Source organism: Podarcis pityusensis (assembly GCF_964106645.2).
Source record: "Podarcis pityusensis genome assembly, chromosome: 9".
In the NCBI taxonomy this organism is placed as follows: Eukaryota; Metazoa; Chordata; class Lepidosauria; order Squamata; family Lacertidae; genus Podarcis; species Podarcis pityusensis.
Window position 1 is genome coordinate 67010891 of NC_138034.1, and position 21219 is coordinate 67032109.

Below are 21219 nucleotides of genomic sequence, written 5' to 3' on the forward strand. Positions count from 1 at the left end.
TGGGGTGGGATCTGAATTCAGGTCTCCAAGTGACTTCAAGATCATGCTGGATCTTAGCAGCTAGCATTGTCCTAGGAATTCTTGCAGAGGATGAGGGCGTTTAGACAGACCCTTGCGTGAAATCTGTCATGGTAACATGTCAATGTGCTAAATTAAGAAACAAAAAGACAGACCAACTGATGAGGCCACAACAGAATCTAGTGGGTTTTTTTAAAAAACAAACAAACAAACAAACAAACAAACATGTATTTGGAATGATGCAATCAATTCTTATGTTGATTACACAAATGACTGGAGTAACAAGGGAGAGGAGAGATTTTACATTCCTTGGCTTGGGGGTCACATAACTCCATACCCTCCAACATTTGGATGTCCTAAAGAAGAGCAGGACATTCAGGGATCAAATCAGAAACCAGAACGGCTTCTGTAAATCTCCTTCGAAGACATATACACACTCACACAAATTGAACAATGACTGTTCATTTATAGTCAAAGGGAATAGGGCAGTACAACTACTCATATGAACTGAGAGAGGTGCTGCTATGCAAGACATTTTCATAAAACAATTGGCTCCCCAAATATCAGGTTGGACTCTCAATAAAAACTTTTAAAATACATCTTATTGCCAATTCCTTATGCCCTGACAGGAGAACAGTTGGGAGGTCTTGCACTGCCGCAAGGCCCCTGTACACAGATTAGGACGCTGTCACAGATTTGCTTCTGTAAAAGGGTTTTGTACAGAGAGAAGGATAGACATTTGTGCAACACTCAAGTTAGCTGGACTTCTGCCTTTCTTCTTCTTCGTCATCATCGCTGTCATCGTCTTTCACCTTCTCTTCCGCTTTCTCTTTCACAGTTCTTTTGGGGAGAAAGCGCTCAACTTTTAAATCCAAGCTTTCGCTTGTTGAACTGCAAATGCTCAAGTGTGTCACAAACGGGCCTAGAAAAAAAGAAAAGGGGGAGGAAAAACCCAGCTTATCACTTTGGTGCTCTTGCTGACAAGCCAAACAGCATGCGCTGCGAGATCTGGAACACTGATCACACTGTCCTCAAGTTATTAAAAGTGTTGTAGAAAATAGTACAGGCCTAGCCAAAAGTAAAGCACTTTTAAGGCTCTTAAATTTCAGTGTGAGAGATTTAGGAATGTACTAAACTTGCCTATGGAACATGGACATCATGTATCTGTTCTCAGCTTTGGCTGAGAAACTTAGCTTTGACCTAAATGCTGTAATGAAATGCGTAAAAATAAAAGTTTGCTGCCGTCAACCGAATTGATATCTGATAGATTGAGCTCTTTCACCTCCACATCTGGCGACAAGAGAAGACCCTGCTTCCATGCTGGGATTGTGAATGTGGCAATCTGCGTTACTTCAGACTGCGTTAAACACGGTTATTTACAGTATCTAGTGGCAAACCTTGGCTTTCAATTTGATTGTTGAGCTGGTGTTGTGGAGTAGCTTAAAAGTGTGAGCTGGAAAGCCCCAAAATTTCAAAGCTTAGCTGAAGAGAAAAAGGGAAGCAGCAACAGGAGACACAATTTCTATGGTGCACTGAAAATGGATTAAAAACACATTTGTGTTGGGGCGCAGTGTTCTGCAGTCTGAAAAGGAGAGTAACGTGCTCAGATTATCCAGGGGTAGTTATCCTGTAAGGCAGGGTGAACATGAGAACCAGATCGGGCCCACAAAAGCCTTTCGAAGTGGCCTGCCAGTCCACAATTTCCTTCCCATAGCAGGTTAGGAGGAAAGCCTCTTCCACACACCCCATGCAAATTAATGGAGAGATTGTGCTTACCATTAACTTGCATGGGGAGATGCACCCACAATAACGGTGGGGATGGGATTATACCCCGCCACCCCCCCAAAAGGCCCTGTTACACCATGGATCTATGATTGATGGGAGTGGATAGGCTTCTTTCCCCACCCCACCAGCCATTTTCAGGGTGCTGTGGGTTAAACCACAGAGCCTAGGACTTGCCGATCAGAAGGTCAGTGAATCCCCGCGACGGGGTGAGCTCCCGTTGCTCGGTCCCTGCTCCTGCCAACCTAGCAGTTCGAAAGCACGGCAAAGCGCAAGTAGATAAATAGGTACCGCTCCAGTGGGAAGGTAAATGGCGTTTCCGTGCACTGCTCTGGTTAGCCAGAAGCGGCTTAGTCATGCTGGCCACAGGACCCAGAAGCTGTACGCCGGCTCCCTCGGCCAATAAAGCGAGATGAGCGCCGCAACCCCAGTTGGCCATGAATGGCCCTAATGGTCAGGGGTCCTTTTAACTTTACCTTTAACCTCTTGCATCTCCCCCCCCACCTCCTGCCCCCGCCAGCTCTTGAAAGTCAGGCCCACCTTGAATGTAGCCCTGAGGATAAAAAAAGTTAGCTACCCCTGAGCTGCAATATGGGGGGAGAAATTCTCACCGGCCTTTCAACGTTATTACTGTTGGATATTGTCTCTGTGTGAGGGAGAGAATTATTTGTTCCAGAAACAGAGAGGAACAGAGGATAAGTTTCAAGAAGCAGCAGAAGGCCAAGATTGTTTTGTCTATGCAAGGACTTTTTCTGCGGGGACTGTTCTTTGGAAATGCGCAGCGTGACAGGAAGTGCTGATAACAACGATTCTGTGTAACTTGTTGTGAGTCTCTTGCTTGCAGTGAGAGAAGCACAGAGTGTGTGTCTTGGACTTTTGTTAGACTCTGACCACGGCAGGGGTGAATGTCTGTATATATTTGCTACCAATATGCTTTAATGCCTGTCAAGTAAACTTCTACACTTGACTGAATCTTTATGGCGTCCATGAGTGTTTATTGCCTACTTTGTGTACCTTCAACCCCAAAGACGCTTCCAAGGAAGGAGATGCATTGAGATGCAACTCTGCAGAGGATAGATCGTGGCACACACAGGCAGTGAAAGTGATGCTGGACCCAATCCTTCTAAAACATCCATCAGAGGTTGATGGATTGATCCAACAATTGCAAATATCCCTGAGATAATGTGCATGGAGTGCTCTGAGCACTCTTTAAAAGGTAAAGGGACCCCTGACCATTAGGTCCAGTCGTGGCCGACTCTGGGATTGCGGCGCTCATCTCACTTTATTGGCTGAGGGAGCCGGCGTACAGCTTCCAGGTCAGGTGGCCAGCATGACTAAGCCTTTTCTGGCTAACCAGAGCAGCGCACGGAGATGCCGTTTACATTCCCGCCGGAGCGGTACCTATTTATCTACTTGCACTTTGATGTGCTTTCGAACTGCTAGGTTGGCAGGAGCAGGGACCAAGGAACGGGAGCTCACCCCGTCACGGGGATTCGAACCTGAGCACTCTTCACTGCCGTGTTAATGTTTATTATGTGACTTCTACTCAAGGAGGTGTAAGGCTTAACACAAGCAGAGAACAGAATGGCTGCCAGTCCCTGTCTGGGTTATCTTTATTCTTGGTGCCTATCCTATATTAGCTGGAAAAGGGCAAAGGAACAGCAGGCAGAAATCTCCAGGACAATAGAGTATAGAGGCCCCGTATAAATGTGACACCCAACCATGGGTTTTATTACGTGCATGAGCCTGGAGTTTGCACCCTCCTTCTCCGTGCACGGCAGGAGGAGCCATGGCTGTTCGTATTTTAGAATAAACTGTTTGTTGTCGTGTCTGAACTCGGCAAAAACAGTGGTTTGTTCAAACCACAGTTTCTTAACAGGTCAGGATACCAAACCATCCTTCCTTGATGCATGATGCTTTGAACAAACCACTGTTTGCCAAGTTCAGATGAACAAAAAAATAATAATTATGGTTTCTTCTAAAACAGAAGCTTTAAATCTCTTTCCTTTGAATGCAGGGGGAAGGTGGGAGACCAGGCTCTAGTGGATTCCTGGACAGATCAATGCCCCTTGGTTGGTTGCTCCTTCTGAACTAGGTCAAAAGCTACGCTCGTTGAAATTTTTAGAGAGGCTACTGGGTCCCAGGACCACCCAGCTTTCTCACACGAGGTCAATGTGACGGTATTTGCTAAGGTGGCCAAGTGGGGGTTGCCGCTCTAGCCTTTATAGCAGTGGAGAGGGTGCAAGGGCTGAATGACAACCATCCAATTAGCATTTGTATAGTGTTTCTCGTTTCATCCAGTACAGTGACTTTAAAGTCCCATATTGCAGGTGTGTGCAAGGGCACCCCCTCTAAATTCATAGCCAAGCTGAAGCTGGAACTGGGGATTCCAGCCTAAAGTGTATGTCCTTAACTGCCAACACCATCCTAAACATTAGGAAGAACTTCCTGACAGTAAGAGCTGTTCGACAGTGGAATTTGCTGCCAAGGAGTGTGGTGGAGTCTCCTTCTTTGGAGGTCTTTAAGCAGAGGCTTGACAACCATATGTCAGGAGTGCTCTGATGGTGTTTCCTGCTTGGCAGGGGGTTGGACTCGATGGCCCTTGTGGTCTCTTCCAACTCTATGATTCTATGATTCTATGATTCTATGATCTCTTTTTAAAATGACTTCCCTAAGGCAAAACCAAACTGATTAAATCATAGAAGAGTTGGAAGGGACTCTGAGGATCATTGCAGGAATATGCAGCTGTCCCATACAGGGACTGAATATATATCAGCACTTGCAAATTTAGGGACATATCCCACCTTAAACTTTTCAGATAAAATATATATATATATATAGAGAGAGAGAGAGAGAGAGAGAGAGAGAGAGAGAGAGAGACCTATATCAAAATTTGCACTGGGACTTTTCAAAGCCATTCCATAGGAATCTGCAAAAAGATGGTGCTTGATGTTTCAAAAGCTGCCCGGATTAGGCTGGAGCCAAGAAAACGTCACACACTATTCCAAGAGGATGAGAAAATAGCTTCCAAAAGCTTCCCTCTGAAAGGAAAGAAGCAGGCTTACTACTGTTAACGATATCCTTTAAGTACATCCCTCTTGACATAGCGCTGCCTGTTAAGTGTTCCTTATTGCTGGGCTTGTCTGTGTGGGGTTTTTTTATAAAAATAATAATAAAGTCATTTCCCCTCCTTGGTGCTAGAAAGGTGCTCCCTTTATTCATCTGTGTAATATAATTAGCTTTTAGTGTCAATTAAGGGACTAAAAGAGAAGAGCAGCTTACCATAGCTCAAAGGTTTGTATTTACAAACGTCTTTAATAACCGCATCCAGATTGGCAACGATCTGATCATTAGGCATATCCAGCTGAAAGAAGTTAATGCAAAATTAATGAAGCAGAAAACATTAAACGCTCCCGGATTAATAAAAACTGCAGCGGCTGGGGTAAATATTTAATCAGAGTTCTGGGCTTTTGTTTTTTAATAAAGGGGGGGGGACATTTTCCTCTCTATTAAAGATGCAAAGTGCCATAAATGCCATTAGCGTCATTAGCTTAAAGATATTCGGCTGTGGGGAAAAAATATATATTTGTACTCCAACTCAACCACTGTAAATATATAGGTGTATATACCCCCTGCTTAGGCTGCCTGCTATGGGATTGGCTCTCAATATGTAAGTCCTCAGATAAAATCAAATCTGTAAGGTTTAATATGCAACAAGCAGCCTGGGAGCCTAGGGCAAACATCATCTCCTTGGGGGTAAAGGGAAGGAGAGGAAGGCAAACTGGTCAGACAGAAGCTGTGGTCTGAAGTAAATCAATCTATCAGTCTTAGTTAAAATACGGATTGAGAGAAAAATACATACTGCACAAAGATCAGCCATGGATTGTAAAATTCTCATCTGCAAGCAAAACTGTTTGTGAACATTCCATAGCATCTCATCAACAAAGGGCTGAGGACTGACTTGGAGCATCAGCTGTGGCGAAACCACCAGCCCTCCAGGTTTTGATGAACTACATCTCCCATCAGCCCCAGCAAGCATGTAGCCAATGGCCTGGGATGACTAGGGTTGCAGTTCTGCAACTTCTGGAGGGCCAAAGGTCCCCCACACCTATCCTACACAAATATTGGGGCAGTATTGTTCAGGAAGAGGTTGAGGCTGGCAGTCTGAATTGGCCCTGGGAGACTTTGCAGGGCGGTTTGCAACATGGAAAACACAAAAACCCACAACACACTTAGCAAACGCAAGCAATACCTCTCTCCCACACAAAGACACTTGAAAAGGCCACAGGTTGTAAGGCTGATTTAGTACAGAAGACTTTCCCAATGTAGAGCAGGGGTCCCAAATTTGGATCTCCACAGCTGTTTTTTGGACTACAACTCCCATCATCCCTAGCTAGCAGGACCAGTGGTCAGGGATGATGGGAACTGTAGTCCAAAAAACAGCTGGAGACCCAGGTTTGGGAAACACTGATGTAGAGGAAGAGTGAGGGGAGACCAAGAGTGTAAGAAGAGCTCTGCTGAATTGGGGAAAGGTCTACCTAGTCCAGCATCCCATTCACACAGTGGCCAATTTGATGCCTATGGGAAACCCGAAAGCAGGACCCTTTTCCCACTGGTGATTCACAGCAACTGGTATTCAAAGCCTCTGACAGTGGAGTGCCTTTAGGGAGTAAATGGGAGGTTCTTCATCCTAGCCCAGCCACTAAATAAATATTTCTTCAAAAAAAATGTGCTTTCTGGTAGGCACATAGGAGAGTTCCCCTGTGCCCTAGGCCACTGAGAAGCAGCAAATAGGGAGAACAGCTCTCTCTCTTCCCTCGCTTCAGACTCACGTATGTGGCCACACTGACAATCTCATCTTGGAAACTCTGAAGACTTTCCCATAGAGTTCCAACTACAGTGGAACCTCGTGTTACGGACAGGATCTGTTCTGGAGGCCCGTCCGCAACATGGAACTGACGCAGGCCGAAGCGCTGTGTCTGAGCATGCGCACGGCACGATTTAGCACTTCTGCGCACACGTGCGGCACGATTTAGCACTTCTGCACACGTGCAAGCAGCAAAACCTGGAAGTAACCGTTTCTGGTACTGCCGCAGGTCACAACACGAAAACACGTAACCTGAAGCGGACACAACACGAGGTATGACTGTATATTTCTGGCACTCGCCAGATCCACAGGTGGCCAAGCAGATCTGAACACAAAATTGTTTTTAATATACAGAATGTATTTTAGAAACGCAAGCAGCTGACTCTGTCTTCCTGTGAGTGGAAGTGCCTCGTCTAAGCTGACGGGCCACAAAGCACTGGTACACTGTCAAACGAAGTATGTGTCTTGCTTTTTATTCATGTGTAGCTTTATTAAATTAAAAGGCATATGATTAAAGTCACTAAGATTTCTTTAACTAGCTGACAATCCGATTTTTAGAACACATGGTTTTCTGCCAGGTATTGCAACTAGGCTGTTGCTGAATGTCACCTCGACACTGCATTCCAATGCCATTTTGTACATTATGCTTTACAGAGGCAAATCCACTCAGATAACTGAGTCACCACCCTCCCGCTGCCCAGGGGACTATCCCATAATCTGAGAAATACTGACCTATTCAGTGTACAGTTTGCTACCCACCCTGGGCTTTTAGGACAGGGCAGGCTATTAATGTATATTATTAAGGGGCTGCTCCTTGCAAACGTAATGTAAACCTTGCTTTCTGGTGTATTCAGAAAGGAAACCTCTTACGTTAGCAGAGGGTAATGATTTGCAGACTTTCCCTCCTAACTGACTGTCCTGTGGGATGACCCATTTCGAAGTGTTCCTGAAATGCAACGGAGCAAGCGAAGAACGAAAGCTGTGTACCTGTGCGTACTTTTGGTAAATGATTAACAACGGCTCGAATTCGGCTGGACAGGCTGCCAAAATCCCTTGTGAAACTTACCATTCCGATGGGAGTGTGGATGAGGTTACCGTTCTGCACTTCGTATTCGTGGCACACTTTAAAGAACTCGAGCATCTGGAGAATGTCGTAACTGAGTGAACCTAGTTCAAAATGGGGAAAGAGGTGAAGGGAGGTGTCAAGACAAATGCTGCAGGACAAACAGAGCTGTGTGTCAACAGGCATTCTTTGGTGAGGCTGAGAAGCGCGTCACACGCCACAGTGGGGACCTGTGTGCAGATTATCTTTAGTAAAGGTAAAGGGACCCCTGACCATTAGGTCCAGTCATGGCCGACTCTGGGGTTGCGGTGCTCATCTCGCTTTATTGGCCGAGGGAGCCGGCGTACAGCGTACATGTGGCCAGCATGACTAAGCCGCTTCTGGCGAACCAGAGCAGCGCACGGAAACGCCATTTACCTTCCCGCTGGAGTGGTACCTATTTATCTACTTGCACTTTGACATGCTTTTGAACTGCTAGGTTGGCAGGAGCAGGGACCAAGCAACGGGAGCTCACTCTGTCGCAGGGATTCAAACCGCCGACCTTCCGATCGGCAAGTCCTAGGCTCTGTGTTTTAACCCACAGCGCCACCCATGTCCCTTAGAGTATCATTCCCTGTCTGCACGGCAAAGCCTTGCTATGGCCAACATTTGCAAGTTGAGCAGGTTACCAATCTAGGTAACGGGGGGAGGAACTGGCATTCATGTTTACAATCTGCAAAATCTTGCAATGCAGCCCAACAGCTGACCTCCACTTCTTCTTGCCTGATCCCTAGAGGACAAGGGCTCCACTGAGGAAGAAGGGGTATCCTGCCCCCTTGATCCCTTTTACAACCACTCCTTGCTCTGCAGGATTCTCTCAGCACCCTTACGCTGCAGCAGCTAATCACCATTAAGGCTTAGGGTTGCATTCAACTAAATCACAGAGAAACTTCCACACAAGTGCAGTGGAAATTCCCCGTTCCCGCCCCGTCCCCTGTGCTAAGCCTTTTGCAGGAAGAGTCCCGTGACTCCTCAAAGGCTTAACAAATGGAGGCCGAGACCTTTAGGCCTTCCAGATCTTGCTGAACTACAACTCCCATGTTTAGGAGTGGTGGGAGTTGCAGTTCTGGAGGGCCACAGACTCCCTGCTCCTGGCCTGCCTCCTGTGCAACAACTGCATATCCAATTGTTGTCGCTGTTACAATTTGTATAATGCCCTTTATCAAAATATGCCAGGGCAGTGTGCAACCTTAAAAACACATTACAGAACATCAATGATAAAAACATGATAAGAACATAATAAAAAGCATGATGACAGACAGCCTAATAAATCGGCCTATCGATGTGGCTCATGGAACATCATCGGGTGTGTCTGCAGCTGATTTCACACCTGCTTTATGGGGTTTGTTGAAAGTTGAAAATGCTTCCTACAGAAAAACCTCAGATATAATTACTGGAAAGGAAGGTTACACTCACGCAAGTGTCTACAGTGTTGTAGCCTTACATTCTTAAGGAGACACAGCATGCTCACTAAAATTTTGACCCTCACCATTTCTGGTCCTTGGGAACCTTTGCTTCAGCATCCCCCTTAGAGGAGTAATCTTGGATGACATCGTCGGCACGCCAACATAAAAATCTGCCTTGATTTCACCATCCAAAATCTGGCAGGAAAGAAGAAAAGATTATTATGATTTGTGCTTATGTCCCTTTTAGAAATTAAGTCTAGCAAAAGTCAATACAGTCATACCTCGGTTTACAGATGCTTCAGGTTGCGTTTTTTTGGGTTACGGACACACCAAAACCTGGAAGTACCGGAACGGGTTACTTCCGGGTTTCGGCGATCATGCATGCGCAGAAGTGCTAAATCGCACTTTGCGCATGCGCAGAAGCACCAAATTACAACCCCCGTGTGTGCAGACACGGCGCTGTGGGTTGCGAACGTGCCTCCCGCACGGATCACGTTCGCAACCCAAGCATTCACTGTAATAAAAAAAACAAACACCCAATTTGCCTCCTTACTTCCTTGCTAGGCCGAAGAAGATCAAGCGGGGGAGAGAGAAGAGATGAACCTGTGGTCCTCTAGGGGACTTCAACTCCCACCAGCCCCGGACAGCATGGGCAATAGTCAGGGATGATGGGAGCTGTAGTCTGGCAACGTGGGATGGGCCACGAGCTTCTCATCCTTGCACAAAGGTAACAAGGACGAAAATGTGGTAGCTATGTTTGTCCTGTGGGACGCGGGTGGCACTGTGGGTTAAACCACAGAGCCTAGGACTTGCTGATCAAAAGGTCAGCGGTTCGAATCCCCGCGATGGGTGAGCTCCCGTTGCTCAGTCTCTGCTCCTGCTAACCTAGCAGTTTGAAAGCATGTCAAAGTGCCAGTAGATAAATAGGTACCGCTCCAGCGGGAAGGTACCGTATTTTTCGCTCTATATGACGCACTTTTCCCCCTCCAAAAATGAAGGGGAAATGTGTGTGTCCTATGGAGTGAATGCAGGCTCCTTGGCTTCGCAGCGATGCGCCTGACCTGGAAGCCAGAGGAGACCCTTCTGTTCCTTCTCCAGCTTCGCTGAAGGGGCGCTGCGCCTTCTCCCACTCTGCGCAGCGCCTCTCCTGTGAAGGAGAGGCGCTGCGCAGAGAGAGAGAACTGCGTGCGCCTGTCATGCGAAGCCGGAGGAACAGAAGGGACTCCTTCTGTTCCTCCTCCCACTTCGCAGCAACACGCCTGTCATGCGAAGCCAGAGGAGGAAGAGAACCGCTGAAGGGCGCCGCGCCTTCTCCCTCTCTGCGCAGCACCTCTCCTGTGAAGGAGAGGCGCTGCGTAGAGAGAGAGAAGGCACAGCGCCCCTTGAGCGATGCGCCTGTCTTGGAAGCCCGAGGAGGAACAGAAGGGTCTCCTTCTGTTCCTTCTCCAGCTTCGCTGAAGCGACACGCCTGTCCTGGCTTCTGCCTTAGCCCTGCGCAGCCTCTTCGGGCAGGGGGATCCTTCATCCCGCTGCCCTGAAGAGGCTTGGCGCGGTTATCCCAGAAGCCAGAACAGCCACACGGTATTCCAGAAGCCAGATCCCTCTTGCTGTTCCGGCTTCTGGGATTCAGAATAATTTTTTCTTGTTTTCCTCCTCCCAAAACTAGGTGCGTCCTATGGTCCGGTGCGCCCTATGGAGCGAAAAATACGGTAAAGGGTGTTTCTGTACACTACTCTGGTTCGCCAGAAGCGGCTTAGTCATGCTGGCCACATGACCCGGAAGCTGTACGCCGGCTCCCTCGGCCAATAAAGCGAGATGAGCGCCGCAACCCCAGAGTTGGTCACGACTGGACCTAATGGTCAGGGGTCCCTTTACCTTTACATTTGTCCTCATGCTGAAGCAAAGCTGGGAGCTGCATCCTCTTTAAAACAGGATAATCATAGCACCAGGCCATGCACAACAGCCCTTTCCCATGCTAGTTCTGTTTAGCTGCTGTTTCTCAGATGGACCTACGTTTCCTTCCTTGTTTTTTGCTGCTCCTATATCAATGTCCTTCATGAGACGGTCTCCCAGTGGGGATTCACTTACCCCTCCCATGAAAGCAATGATGCAAATATATCGCTTAAAGTTCAAAGCTTAGCATCAAGGCCAGAAGTCATAACATTCAGAAGCTGACGATAACTTTTTCAACGGCTACAAACGGCAGCAAGAACGTGTTTCTTACACATAAAGTAGTAAGGGTTTGGTCTACTTTATCAGATACGCAACAACCCCGTGTTGGAGACAAATATTTAATGATTTGTCAAGATGGCAATCTAACATATAAGCTTCAATAATACTCAGACAATGCTAGTGCAAAAAGAAGGGCATTTATTTTCATTTGAAAGCAGGAGGGCTGCTTTTTCTTTGCTTCTGCATAAATGACCACAATGTCCACGATCATTCTGCAGCTGAGGCAAATATTTACTTTGTGCACTCTCAGTTCTAGGACCAAAAAAAAAAAAGTGAAGTGGAACGGCCTCTATTTTCTGTCTCATAATGTGTAGCTTGTAGGGAATATTACAGTACATTCCCACTACAACCAGGGACAGCATTTGCTGAAATCGAAAGACAGCAAGTTTCTCCATGTGAAAATTGCAGCACAATTGGCTAAATAATTTTCAAGACATAACAATATCACAGCATGTCAAGGTCCTACTCTGGCATGAGCCAAAGAGGCTAAAGCAATCTGTATATACAAATATTTGAAATTCTATTTTTTTGGTTCGCAGGAGGCATCCTCATTCTGGAAAAACACCCAACCAAGAAATCAAAATGCTGAATCATTTGTTCTAATCTAAACTCTGAAACAGAGAGATGCAACTATTCAGCTGAGAACACATTTTAATAATAATAATTTTATCATTTATACTCCGCCCATCGGTCTGGGGTTTCCCCAGCCACTCTGGGTGGCTTCTAGAACATATAAAAACATGGTAAACAAACGTCAAGCATTAACAACTTCCTAATACAGGGCTTCTAAAAGATGTCTTCTAAAAGTTGTATAGTTATTTATCTGCTTGACATGTGCTGGGAGGGCATTCCACAGGGTGGGTGCCATTGCTGAGTATGTCCTCTGCCTGGTTTCCTTTAACTTCACTCCTCAGAATGCGGGAACCACCAAAAGGCCCTTGGAGGTGGACCTCGGTGTCTGGGCAAATCTTGGGTAACCCGTCCTGACATACATGCATCAATTTGAGCCAATAATTAGAAAATTACAAATATATCTTCATTTCAGTTGGCAGAATCCCTTAAAAGAAACATATGCACATACACACAAAACCCAGAAGAGGTACATTTTAAGGGAATTAATAACAGACTTTAAAATTCTGTTCTGCAACAACTTCAGGAGACCCTTGATGCCAATATATCTCTGCACTTATAAGGAATCTGAAAATATACTTTAGATTCTAACCTTCTGAAGTTGTGGGATCCTGTTTGCCTTCCTAGTACCTCCAGAATTACAGCAGCCTTGAGTGGCACCACAAACAATGATAAGGGTAGCTATACTGGGGGGAAATGTGATCTCAAAAAAAGGAGCAGGAAGTAACATAATACATGTATCTCAGTAGGTTCTGGCAGTGGACTCTTTTGAATGGCAGCAACCTGGCTGCTTGTAATAATAATAATAATAATAATAATTTTATTTATACTCCACCTATCTGAATGGGTTTCTCCCGCAAGACAAGATACAAATGATCAAAAGTGAGAAAGATTAAAAGAACTGATTTCAGATTACGTAGATGCTTTCTACTTTTCTTTAGGTCTTCTCACAGTACTTAATTAATGTCATCTGTTAATTACCGGCTTGATTAATTCAGTCCCTCCTGCAAATGTAGCTCCATTTTCTCTTGCTAGAGCAGCTTGCTCTGCATCCTGTAAGGAAATGAAAGTTCAGAATGAAGACAATAGGAGCACTAGATATTTTCCCATACAGCTGGCATTTCTTCAAGGCTTTCTTAGGCAGGTGGAGGTGCTGCTAGGTAGGAAATGCAGACCCCCTCCCCTCTGGCTAAGTTATAGGTGTGTTTTGACTGGGTGACCCCAATGAGTGCACCAGAAGTTGGATGGGCACGGCCATGATCTCTTGAGGTATCAGCTAACCAGTTAGAAATCTTGAGCATGCATTAATACTTTAAAAAGTGCCTTGGATGGCCAAAGGTCAAGTTAATTGAGCATATTTTGCAGGAATCACAGCACCCAACAGAACCAGGATGATCTGCTGGCTATTTGACAGGTCCACCAGCAGACTCCGGTTTTCCTTCTGCCCAGTCCCACTTAATAGGGCTGTTGTAAGGGGTTATGGATGTGAAGTACTTTGAACATTCTCTGATATCACTGTCAGCATGCAGACGGCTGGGAGGCCAGCTGGCTAGCCCCAGCTGGGCCGTCTCCTTCCAGCTGTCCCGCTGCGAAGACCATCACCTTTGCTCCAATGTAAATCAGCAACCCGGGCTTACTCAGCCAGAGCACACTATCAGCAGATAGAACTGTGCACACCAGAATAGGCGTGAGGCTTCTGGAAGGATACTACAACTACAGATTTATTAATCATAAATCAGGACAAAGAAACATGTCGTCTCTCTCTCTCGTCGTCTCAGAGAGAACCACAAAAGCTATACACAACGGAAGTTCCCAGCAAGCTGTGATGGAATGTAAACAGACATGTGACACGCAACTGTTCCACACGTCTGCTCCTTAAGGTGGAATGGAAATGTCAACAATCACTTCACCCATTCCAAGATCAAGCTCTGGCTCAAGTCTTCTCAGGAACATCATAACCTAGAACACACTGTACCAAACACACACCACGGAGAATAAAATATACATTTAGAAAACCTTCTGGATATATCCAAAACGGTGAGATATCTGCTAGATTCTGCAAGAGTGGCATCGAGGCCACTGCCTCAAAACACTTGCCTGACTAACCTATACATACAAACCCAAGGAGGCATTGCAGCAACATGCTATAACTCACCGCTGTGAATACTACGACCTTATGGATGTCATCTGTGAAATGGTGAGGCAGACGAACCGTACCAACGAATGGTTCCAAAGGTTTCTGAAAGGTGCCAAAGCAAACAAGCAAAATTGAAAAGCCTCACATTATTGAATTCAGCAAAATAAATTTACTTAGTTGACAAAGGCAAGTTGGTCCAAAATTTAGATATGTGCTCTGTATTTCTTTTCAGGTGCACAGAAACCACATTAAGATTTTTTAAAACTATTTAAAATATACATAAAATGCACGATAGTCAAGGTCCAAATAACTGTTCAACTAGCTTCTATGAGCTGAAGGAAGCCCCTGAAAACATCCCTATAATCTTCTTCAAAGATCATCATTCTGTGGTGTGTTGCAGAAAATATCCTGGATGACTAGAGGCTTCCACCTCGCCTTTGCTTCTCCTTCCAACAGCATTTTTGCATCGATAATTGCACTGACACAAATTTAGACAAAGGTCTCCCCAGTGGAATGAAGGTCCAGGGCAGAGAGGGGCAGAACTCGCAATTCAGTGCAAGTTTTTAAATTCCAAGTGAAGATATTTCAGCTAAACGTTTTGGGAGCCCTTCTTCGGGCATCATGTCTGAATGAACAACTTCGAAAAATTGCACTGAGTGTTTTAAAAAACAAACTAACTTTCAAAGTCCCAGAAATAATTTCAGTTATAAAGGAAAGCAGCCACTAATACAGTACTTGCAAACTATGAAGCTTTCCCAGCGTACCTTCTTCGCCATTGCCATGTCCAGGGTCATATCGATGTAAACGTGCTGCTTGGGGGAAGTGAAGTCCAGTTGCTGAAACGTCTTCAGCATCTCTAAAGCCACTTCTGCCTCATAAACTGGCCTTTGATAGCACCACGTCAAATAAACATCGTCCTTTGGCTCACTTGGCAAGGGAAATGTGTAAGGGTCCTTTTTTTTCTTGGGCTCTGATTCTGCGGTCTTCTTTTTGGGGTCCCTTCTGGGTTTTTTCTCTTTTCTTTAAGGAAATGGAAGTGATAAATAAAAGAGCCCAGCTCAATACACTTACTATAAAAACACATGTTTCTGATGGCTGGAAGCTGGAACTAAAACAGGAGAGCGGCCTCAATCCGTGGCAAAACATTTCAAGGTGCCCATGGAGGCTGCTTTGTTTTAGAAAACTGCCTGCCAGGTTTTGAACTCACTGCTTTTCCTTCCCCTTGGATACTTTATTTTTAAACTTTCCCCCAGATAATAGGTTCTCTTTCTTCAATCACACCCGGAAGTAAAACCAATTGTCTAGCACTAATCTTCAACTAGCAGATTGGGACCCGCAAATGTGTCACATCATTCTCTTATTTTGTTGAGAAGAAAATCTGTATCCTTTTTTAAAAAAATATTTAATCATTTTTTCGATACAAACATCAACCGCAAAAGACACATACAACAAAAACCATAATAACAATAATAACACAATTTAGCAATTCAGATTTGAATACACTGATGTACCTATGACTACACCTTTTTTAAGAATATTTTCCCACCTCTCTCTCCCACTGCTATGCAATGTAATAAGGACCCTAACTACAATACAAACAAAACAACAATTAAAAGAACAGATATGAAAACAATTTTAAAAGATTAAATGAAAAGTATGGGGAGATCTTGGGGACCGAGTCCTGCCCCAGAAACAGGTTGCCTTTCTGAACTCAGCTACAAGTGACATGCTTGCCTGAACATATTCAATGTTGCTATTTATACTTTGATTTCAAGTGTCTTTTATTAGTAAGTCTAAAAGAAATAAAAGTTATTTACTTACTTTGCAGCATAGTGTCTATTGGAAATCAGCAAACTGGCAAAACTGGGAAGCACTGCAGAATGCTGACCAATTCTGGGGAAAATACGGCTAGGGCACTGAGCTGAAACTGTTTAAAGACGGGGGGGGGGAGAGAAACCATGCTAATGAGAGCCAGGAATCAGCAAAGCTGCAAACGAAGTTATGTGACAAAACTGGCATGAATAGGCCTTTGCATTTAGTGATTCCAAGGATATATGATTTCTTACCCTCCTTGCACCGTAAGATCCCACTGCAGGTTATAACAATATAATTACACAATTATAACAACAAATAAAACAGTTCCAAACAAAAGTACAGTATAGATTAAATGTGACACCAAAAGGCCTATGTAAGGTTCAAGACCGAGCACGCTTGAGCTGCCTACGTACTTCTCTCCACCACTAGTTTGGGAAGGAGTGCACACACATTAGTCAGAATTTATATTTATACTGCATCTATCCGGTCATTTCTTACTATATGCTGCATTTTGATGAGCTTTGAAGAAAACTAAGAAAAAGAACAACCTAACTGCATTTTGGGACGCGGGTGGCACTGTGGGTTAAACCACAGAGCCTAGGACTTGCCGATCAGAAGGTCCGCGGTTCGAATCCCCGCGACGGGGTGAGCTCCCGTTGCTTGGTCCCAGCTTCTGCCCACCTAGCAGTTCGAAAGCACATCAAAGTGCAAGTAGATAAATAGGTACCGCTCCGGTGGGAAGGTAAATGGCGTTTCCGTTTGCTGCTCTGGTTTGCCAGAAGCGGCTTAGTCATGCTGGCCACATGACCCAGAAGTTGTACACCGGCTCCCTCGGCCAATAAAGCAAGACGAGCGCCGCAACCCCAGAGTCGGCCACAACTGGACCTAACGGTCAGGGGTCCCTTTACCTTTAACTGCATTTTAAGCTGGTAATATGTACACAGCCTTACTTGGAAGTAAAATTTGTTGAAATCAATGGTTTATGCTTCCAACTAGAGAGATTTCTGGTACAGTTCTCACTTATTTCTCTGGTCTTCACCGCTCCTGACTGCAGATGGGTGCTCACATATCTGAACGTTCATCCATTAAAACATGCCTCCACACAGAAAACGAAATGTCATGTCTGAGGCTAAGTTAGAACACATTCTTCCCTAGTCTTCTTTCTGAAAGGAACTTTTTGTGTAGAGGAGCATTCAGTCTGCTGCCAGAAATGATAAAGCCAAAAGGTTTATTATTTCATTGAGAGTTATGTTAGAATCTAGAGAATAACTGTTTTTACTCCAGTCATCAAAATCCATTTGGCTGCTTAGATAGAAGGAGTTGGTCCATCAGTAAGCAAAAATGTGCTATGACATGGGATGTTTTCCAGGTTAAAGAAGTAACTCTAGTGCTAGGGAGCTCAACCCAACTACCTGAGGGGTGGTTACATTGAGTACACCTATTAGGAATATGGCATGTAAAGTGTGGTATTTAACTCTTGCACCATTCTAACTCATGCTCGTATTTTAATGAAACTTATTGATGCTAAAGTTATCAGCCCGAGTTCCGGTGTGGGACCCTTCCAAGTTCAATGCAAGTTATGGGCCACCACATATAAAAATCATGATTGATTCACCAACTTTAGTCCTTTTAGGTAAGTGACTAAACACAGTGTGCAGCAATTAACACTACCACTCATATGGTATAATGCCGCCATAGGGTTCTCAAGAACAAACTACAGTACCTTAATAGTAAAGGTAAAGGGACCCCTGACCATTAGGTCCAGTCATAACCGACTCTGGGGTTGCAGCGCTCATCTCGCTTTATTGGCCGAGGGAGCCGGCGTACAGCTTCCAGGGCATGTGGCCAGCATGACTAAGCCACTTCTGGCGAACCAGAGCAGCACACGGAAACGCCGTTTACCTTTCCGCCGGAGAGGTACCTATTTATCTACTTGCACTTTGACATGCTTTCAAACTGCTAGGTTAGCAGGAGCAGGGACCGAGCAACGCAAGCTCACCCCGTCGCAGGGATTCGAACCACCGACCTCTGATCAGCAAGTCCTAGGCTCTGTGGTTTAACCCGCGTCCCACCTTAATAGTACATTCCATTAATTTAGGGAAGAGAAACCAAAACCTGGCTCTGGAAGAAGAAGAAAAATCCCAGCAAAACAAAGAGCATCTCATTACGTCTTTTTATGTTGTGAACCACCTTGTGATCTCCGGTTGAGTGGCAGTATGCAAATTTAATAAATGAAATGAAATGAAAATTCCATTACTATACTGATCCTCACACACGTCTTTCCCTACAAGCCTTTCATAAACTTTTGCATGCTTTAAAGCAGTGTGGCGAACCTTTCTTTTGTTTTCTCTTATTGTAAACCGCTTCGAGGTTGGTTGGTTGGTTTGACAATCGAGCAGTGTATAAATCTGATCAAGTAAAATAAATAAATAAATGCATTCCAATTTTTTAAAACGATTTTCAATCTTGTACATTTCAATAATTTTACGATCATTTTAAACATTTCAAAACCCTCTTTCTGGGGTTCCTTAAATTTATTTTTGAAAATATTTTCTGCATATCCAAATTAACTCAATTTGCTCATTTGTTCATCCGCTTTAAACATACTGTATACTCTTATAAAACTGCAGGTTGTTTCAATAATCCTACCAATGCTCTTATCTGTTTACAGCTTATTTGTACATAAATGCAATCCAAGCCCTTATTGCTGGAAATAATTGCTTCTCTGCCGCCTTTTCTGGCAGCCCTGGCAGTGCTATATACGTCTACTTAGAAGTAAGTCCCATTTGAGTTCTCTGGGGTTTTGCTTACAAGTGGAGGAGCAGAAGACCCTGCTAACTACGGCGCCTTCTGTCTTCAAACCTCGCAAAAGGGAGACCAAGCACACACAAAACCCCCCAAACAAACCCCAAAACAAAGCACGTTTTCCAGGACCGGGGAAGCGGGGACGCCTCTCTCACCTAAAACCCGCATGCACCGACCTCAATGGGAGCCGGCTCTCGGGAAAAGAGACCCTCAGCCCTAAAATATTTCGAGGAGGGGCTGGGGGGGGGACACAGAAAGCAGCCGCCCCATTTCTCAGCTCTCACCTGTCCTCCAGCAGCATCTCAACGCGGGCGCCGCCATCTTGCCGGCGGGAGGGAGGAAGCCGAAGTGTGCAACGGCAAACCGTCCCCGGTTGCCTCGCGAAGCCGGGCAAGGAAGGTTCCGCCCCTGAGGCGAAGGGATTAAAGTTCCTCTTCTTATTCAAAACGTTTATATCCCCACCTTTCTCCCCAAGTGGAGATTCAGGGTGGCTTACAAACATGTAAAGACACCCAGTACAAAAGACAGAGAGATATAAAGGAGCTTAAGGTAAAGGTAAAGGGACCCCTGACCGTTAGGTCCAGTCGCAGACGACTCTGGGGTTGCGGCGCTCATCTCGCTTTATTGGCCGAGGGAGCCAGCGTACAGCTTCCGGGTCATGTGGCCAGCATGACTAAGCCACTTCTGGCGAACCAGAGCAGCACACGGAAACGCCGTTTACCTTCCCGCCGGAGTGGTACCTATTTATCTACTTGCACTTTGACGTGCTTTCGAACTGCTAGGTTGGCAGGAGCAGGGACCGAGCAATGGGAGCTCACCCCGTTGCGGGGATTCGAACCGCCGACCTTCTGATCAGCAAGCCCTAGGCTCTGTGGTTTAACCCACAGCGCCACCCAGCTTAGTTCAAAGCAATAACCAAAATGCGCCAGGGCACAGAGCAATAATAATGCACCAAACAGTTGATGGTGAGGCCCTGTGTTCATTTATCTGCATCACTTGGGAAGACAGGCGGACTAATTCCAGTGTACTGGAAGAAGCAAAGATCACCAGTGTTGAAGCAATGATTCTTCAACATCAACTTCGTTGGACTGGTCATGTTGTGCGGATGCCTAATTATCGTCTTCCAATGCAACTACTCTATTCCAAACTTAAAAATGGAAAGCGTAATGCTGGTGGTCAATAACAGAGGTTTAAAGACTCTCTCAAGGCAAATCTAAAAAAAATGTAGTATAAACACCAACAACTGGGATACACTGGCCTGCAAGCCAGTGTCATGGACTTTGAAGACGCTCAAACTCAGGACGAAAGGGAGCAACGTGCTAAGAGGAAGGCACACTTGGCAAATCCACACCGCGATCAACTCCTGTCCGGAAACCAATGTCCCCACTGTGGAAGGACTTGTGGATCCAGAATTGGCCTCCACAGTCGCTTACGAACTCATTGTTAAAACCATGTTTAGGGAAGGGAATCTTACTCAGCTACAGGTGATCGCCAAAGAAGAAGAAGCACCATTAAAGCTGGTCTTGACTTTTCTGGAGAAGGAAATTGACAAGGTGAGGAGGTGGGGAGAGCAGCAATGCAACACTGTCTAGTCTCCTCAGTCAGTAAAGCGTGTAGCTCTTAAATGTAGGTTCGAGCACCACATAGGGCAAAAGATTCCTGCATTGCAGGAGGCTGAACTAGATGACCCTCAAGGCCCCTTCCAACTCTACAGTTTAATGATTCCTCGGAAATACCATCAGAATGGATGCTCCATTAACAGGTCTGGCCCACCTATGGGGCAAGGTGAAGAGGTTGCCTCAGGTGGCAGGATTCCCTGACGCAGCAGATCACAATGTCCATCTTTCTTTCCCCTTCACCTTGTTCCTGATGTAAACGTTCACATCTTTTCAGTGGTGGAAACTATTTTACAATCCCAACAATTTTTTCAATTAATTTTTTTCAATTAGTGCTAAAATGCTTTCCTGGCTATAATAATTTTTTTAACCGGTATTTAAATATTAGTGAAATATTGCTGAAATGAAAGAATGTTATAGCACTATAACTCTTTAATGCTAATTAAGAAAAAACAGCAACACTGCAACATGTTCTTTTCCCTAATTAAACGCTTCCAATCTACGCTTATGGTCCATTAAAAAATAATTAGCAAACTATTGCTTAAACCAAAGTGATATGTGTAATGCTGCAATACTAAAAGCAATCTTACCAGTGGCCATTATTCTAGATTCAGGTAGGTAGCCATGTTGGTCTGACGCAGGTGAAATATATATATTTTTTAAATTGTCCAGTAGCACCTTAGAGACCGACTAAGTTTGTTCTTGGTGTAAGCTTTCGTGTGCATGTTATCTGAAGAAGTGTGCATGAAAGCTTATACCAAGAACAAACCTAGTTGGTTTCTTAGGTGCTACTAGACAATTTTTTTTAT

General features: G+C 45.0%; 1 protein-coding gene across 2 annotated transcripts; it reads right to left on the bottom strand.

The window, feature by feature from the left end:
• Positions 1-464: 464 nt before the first annotated feature.
• MRPL1 (mitochondrial ribosomal protein L1) lies at positions 465-19192 on the bottom strand. Of its 2 annotated transcripts, none has more exons than XM_081021071.1 (9): positions 19079-19192; positions 15996-16101; positions 14939-15194; positions 14193-14276; positions 13019-13090; positions 9259-9370; positions 7734-7834; positions 5083-5164; positions 465-940 (listed from the first exon to the last, which is right to left on the bottom strand). In XM_081021071.1, exons 1-9 carry the CDS (start codon positions 19113-19115, stop codon positions 774-776), a joined length of 1017 nt encoding a protein of 338 aa, XP_080877197.1. In that variant the 5' UTR covers positions 19116-19192; the 3' UTR covers positions 465-773. The 2 variants fall into 2 exon arrangements, with proteins under 2 accessions (XP_080877197.1, XP_080877198.1); XM_081021072.1 differs by lacking the exon at positions 19079-19192 and adding an exon at positions 18950-18977.
• Between the last annotated feature and the right edge of the window lie 2027 nt (positions 19193-21219).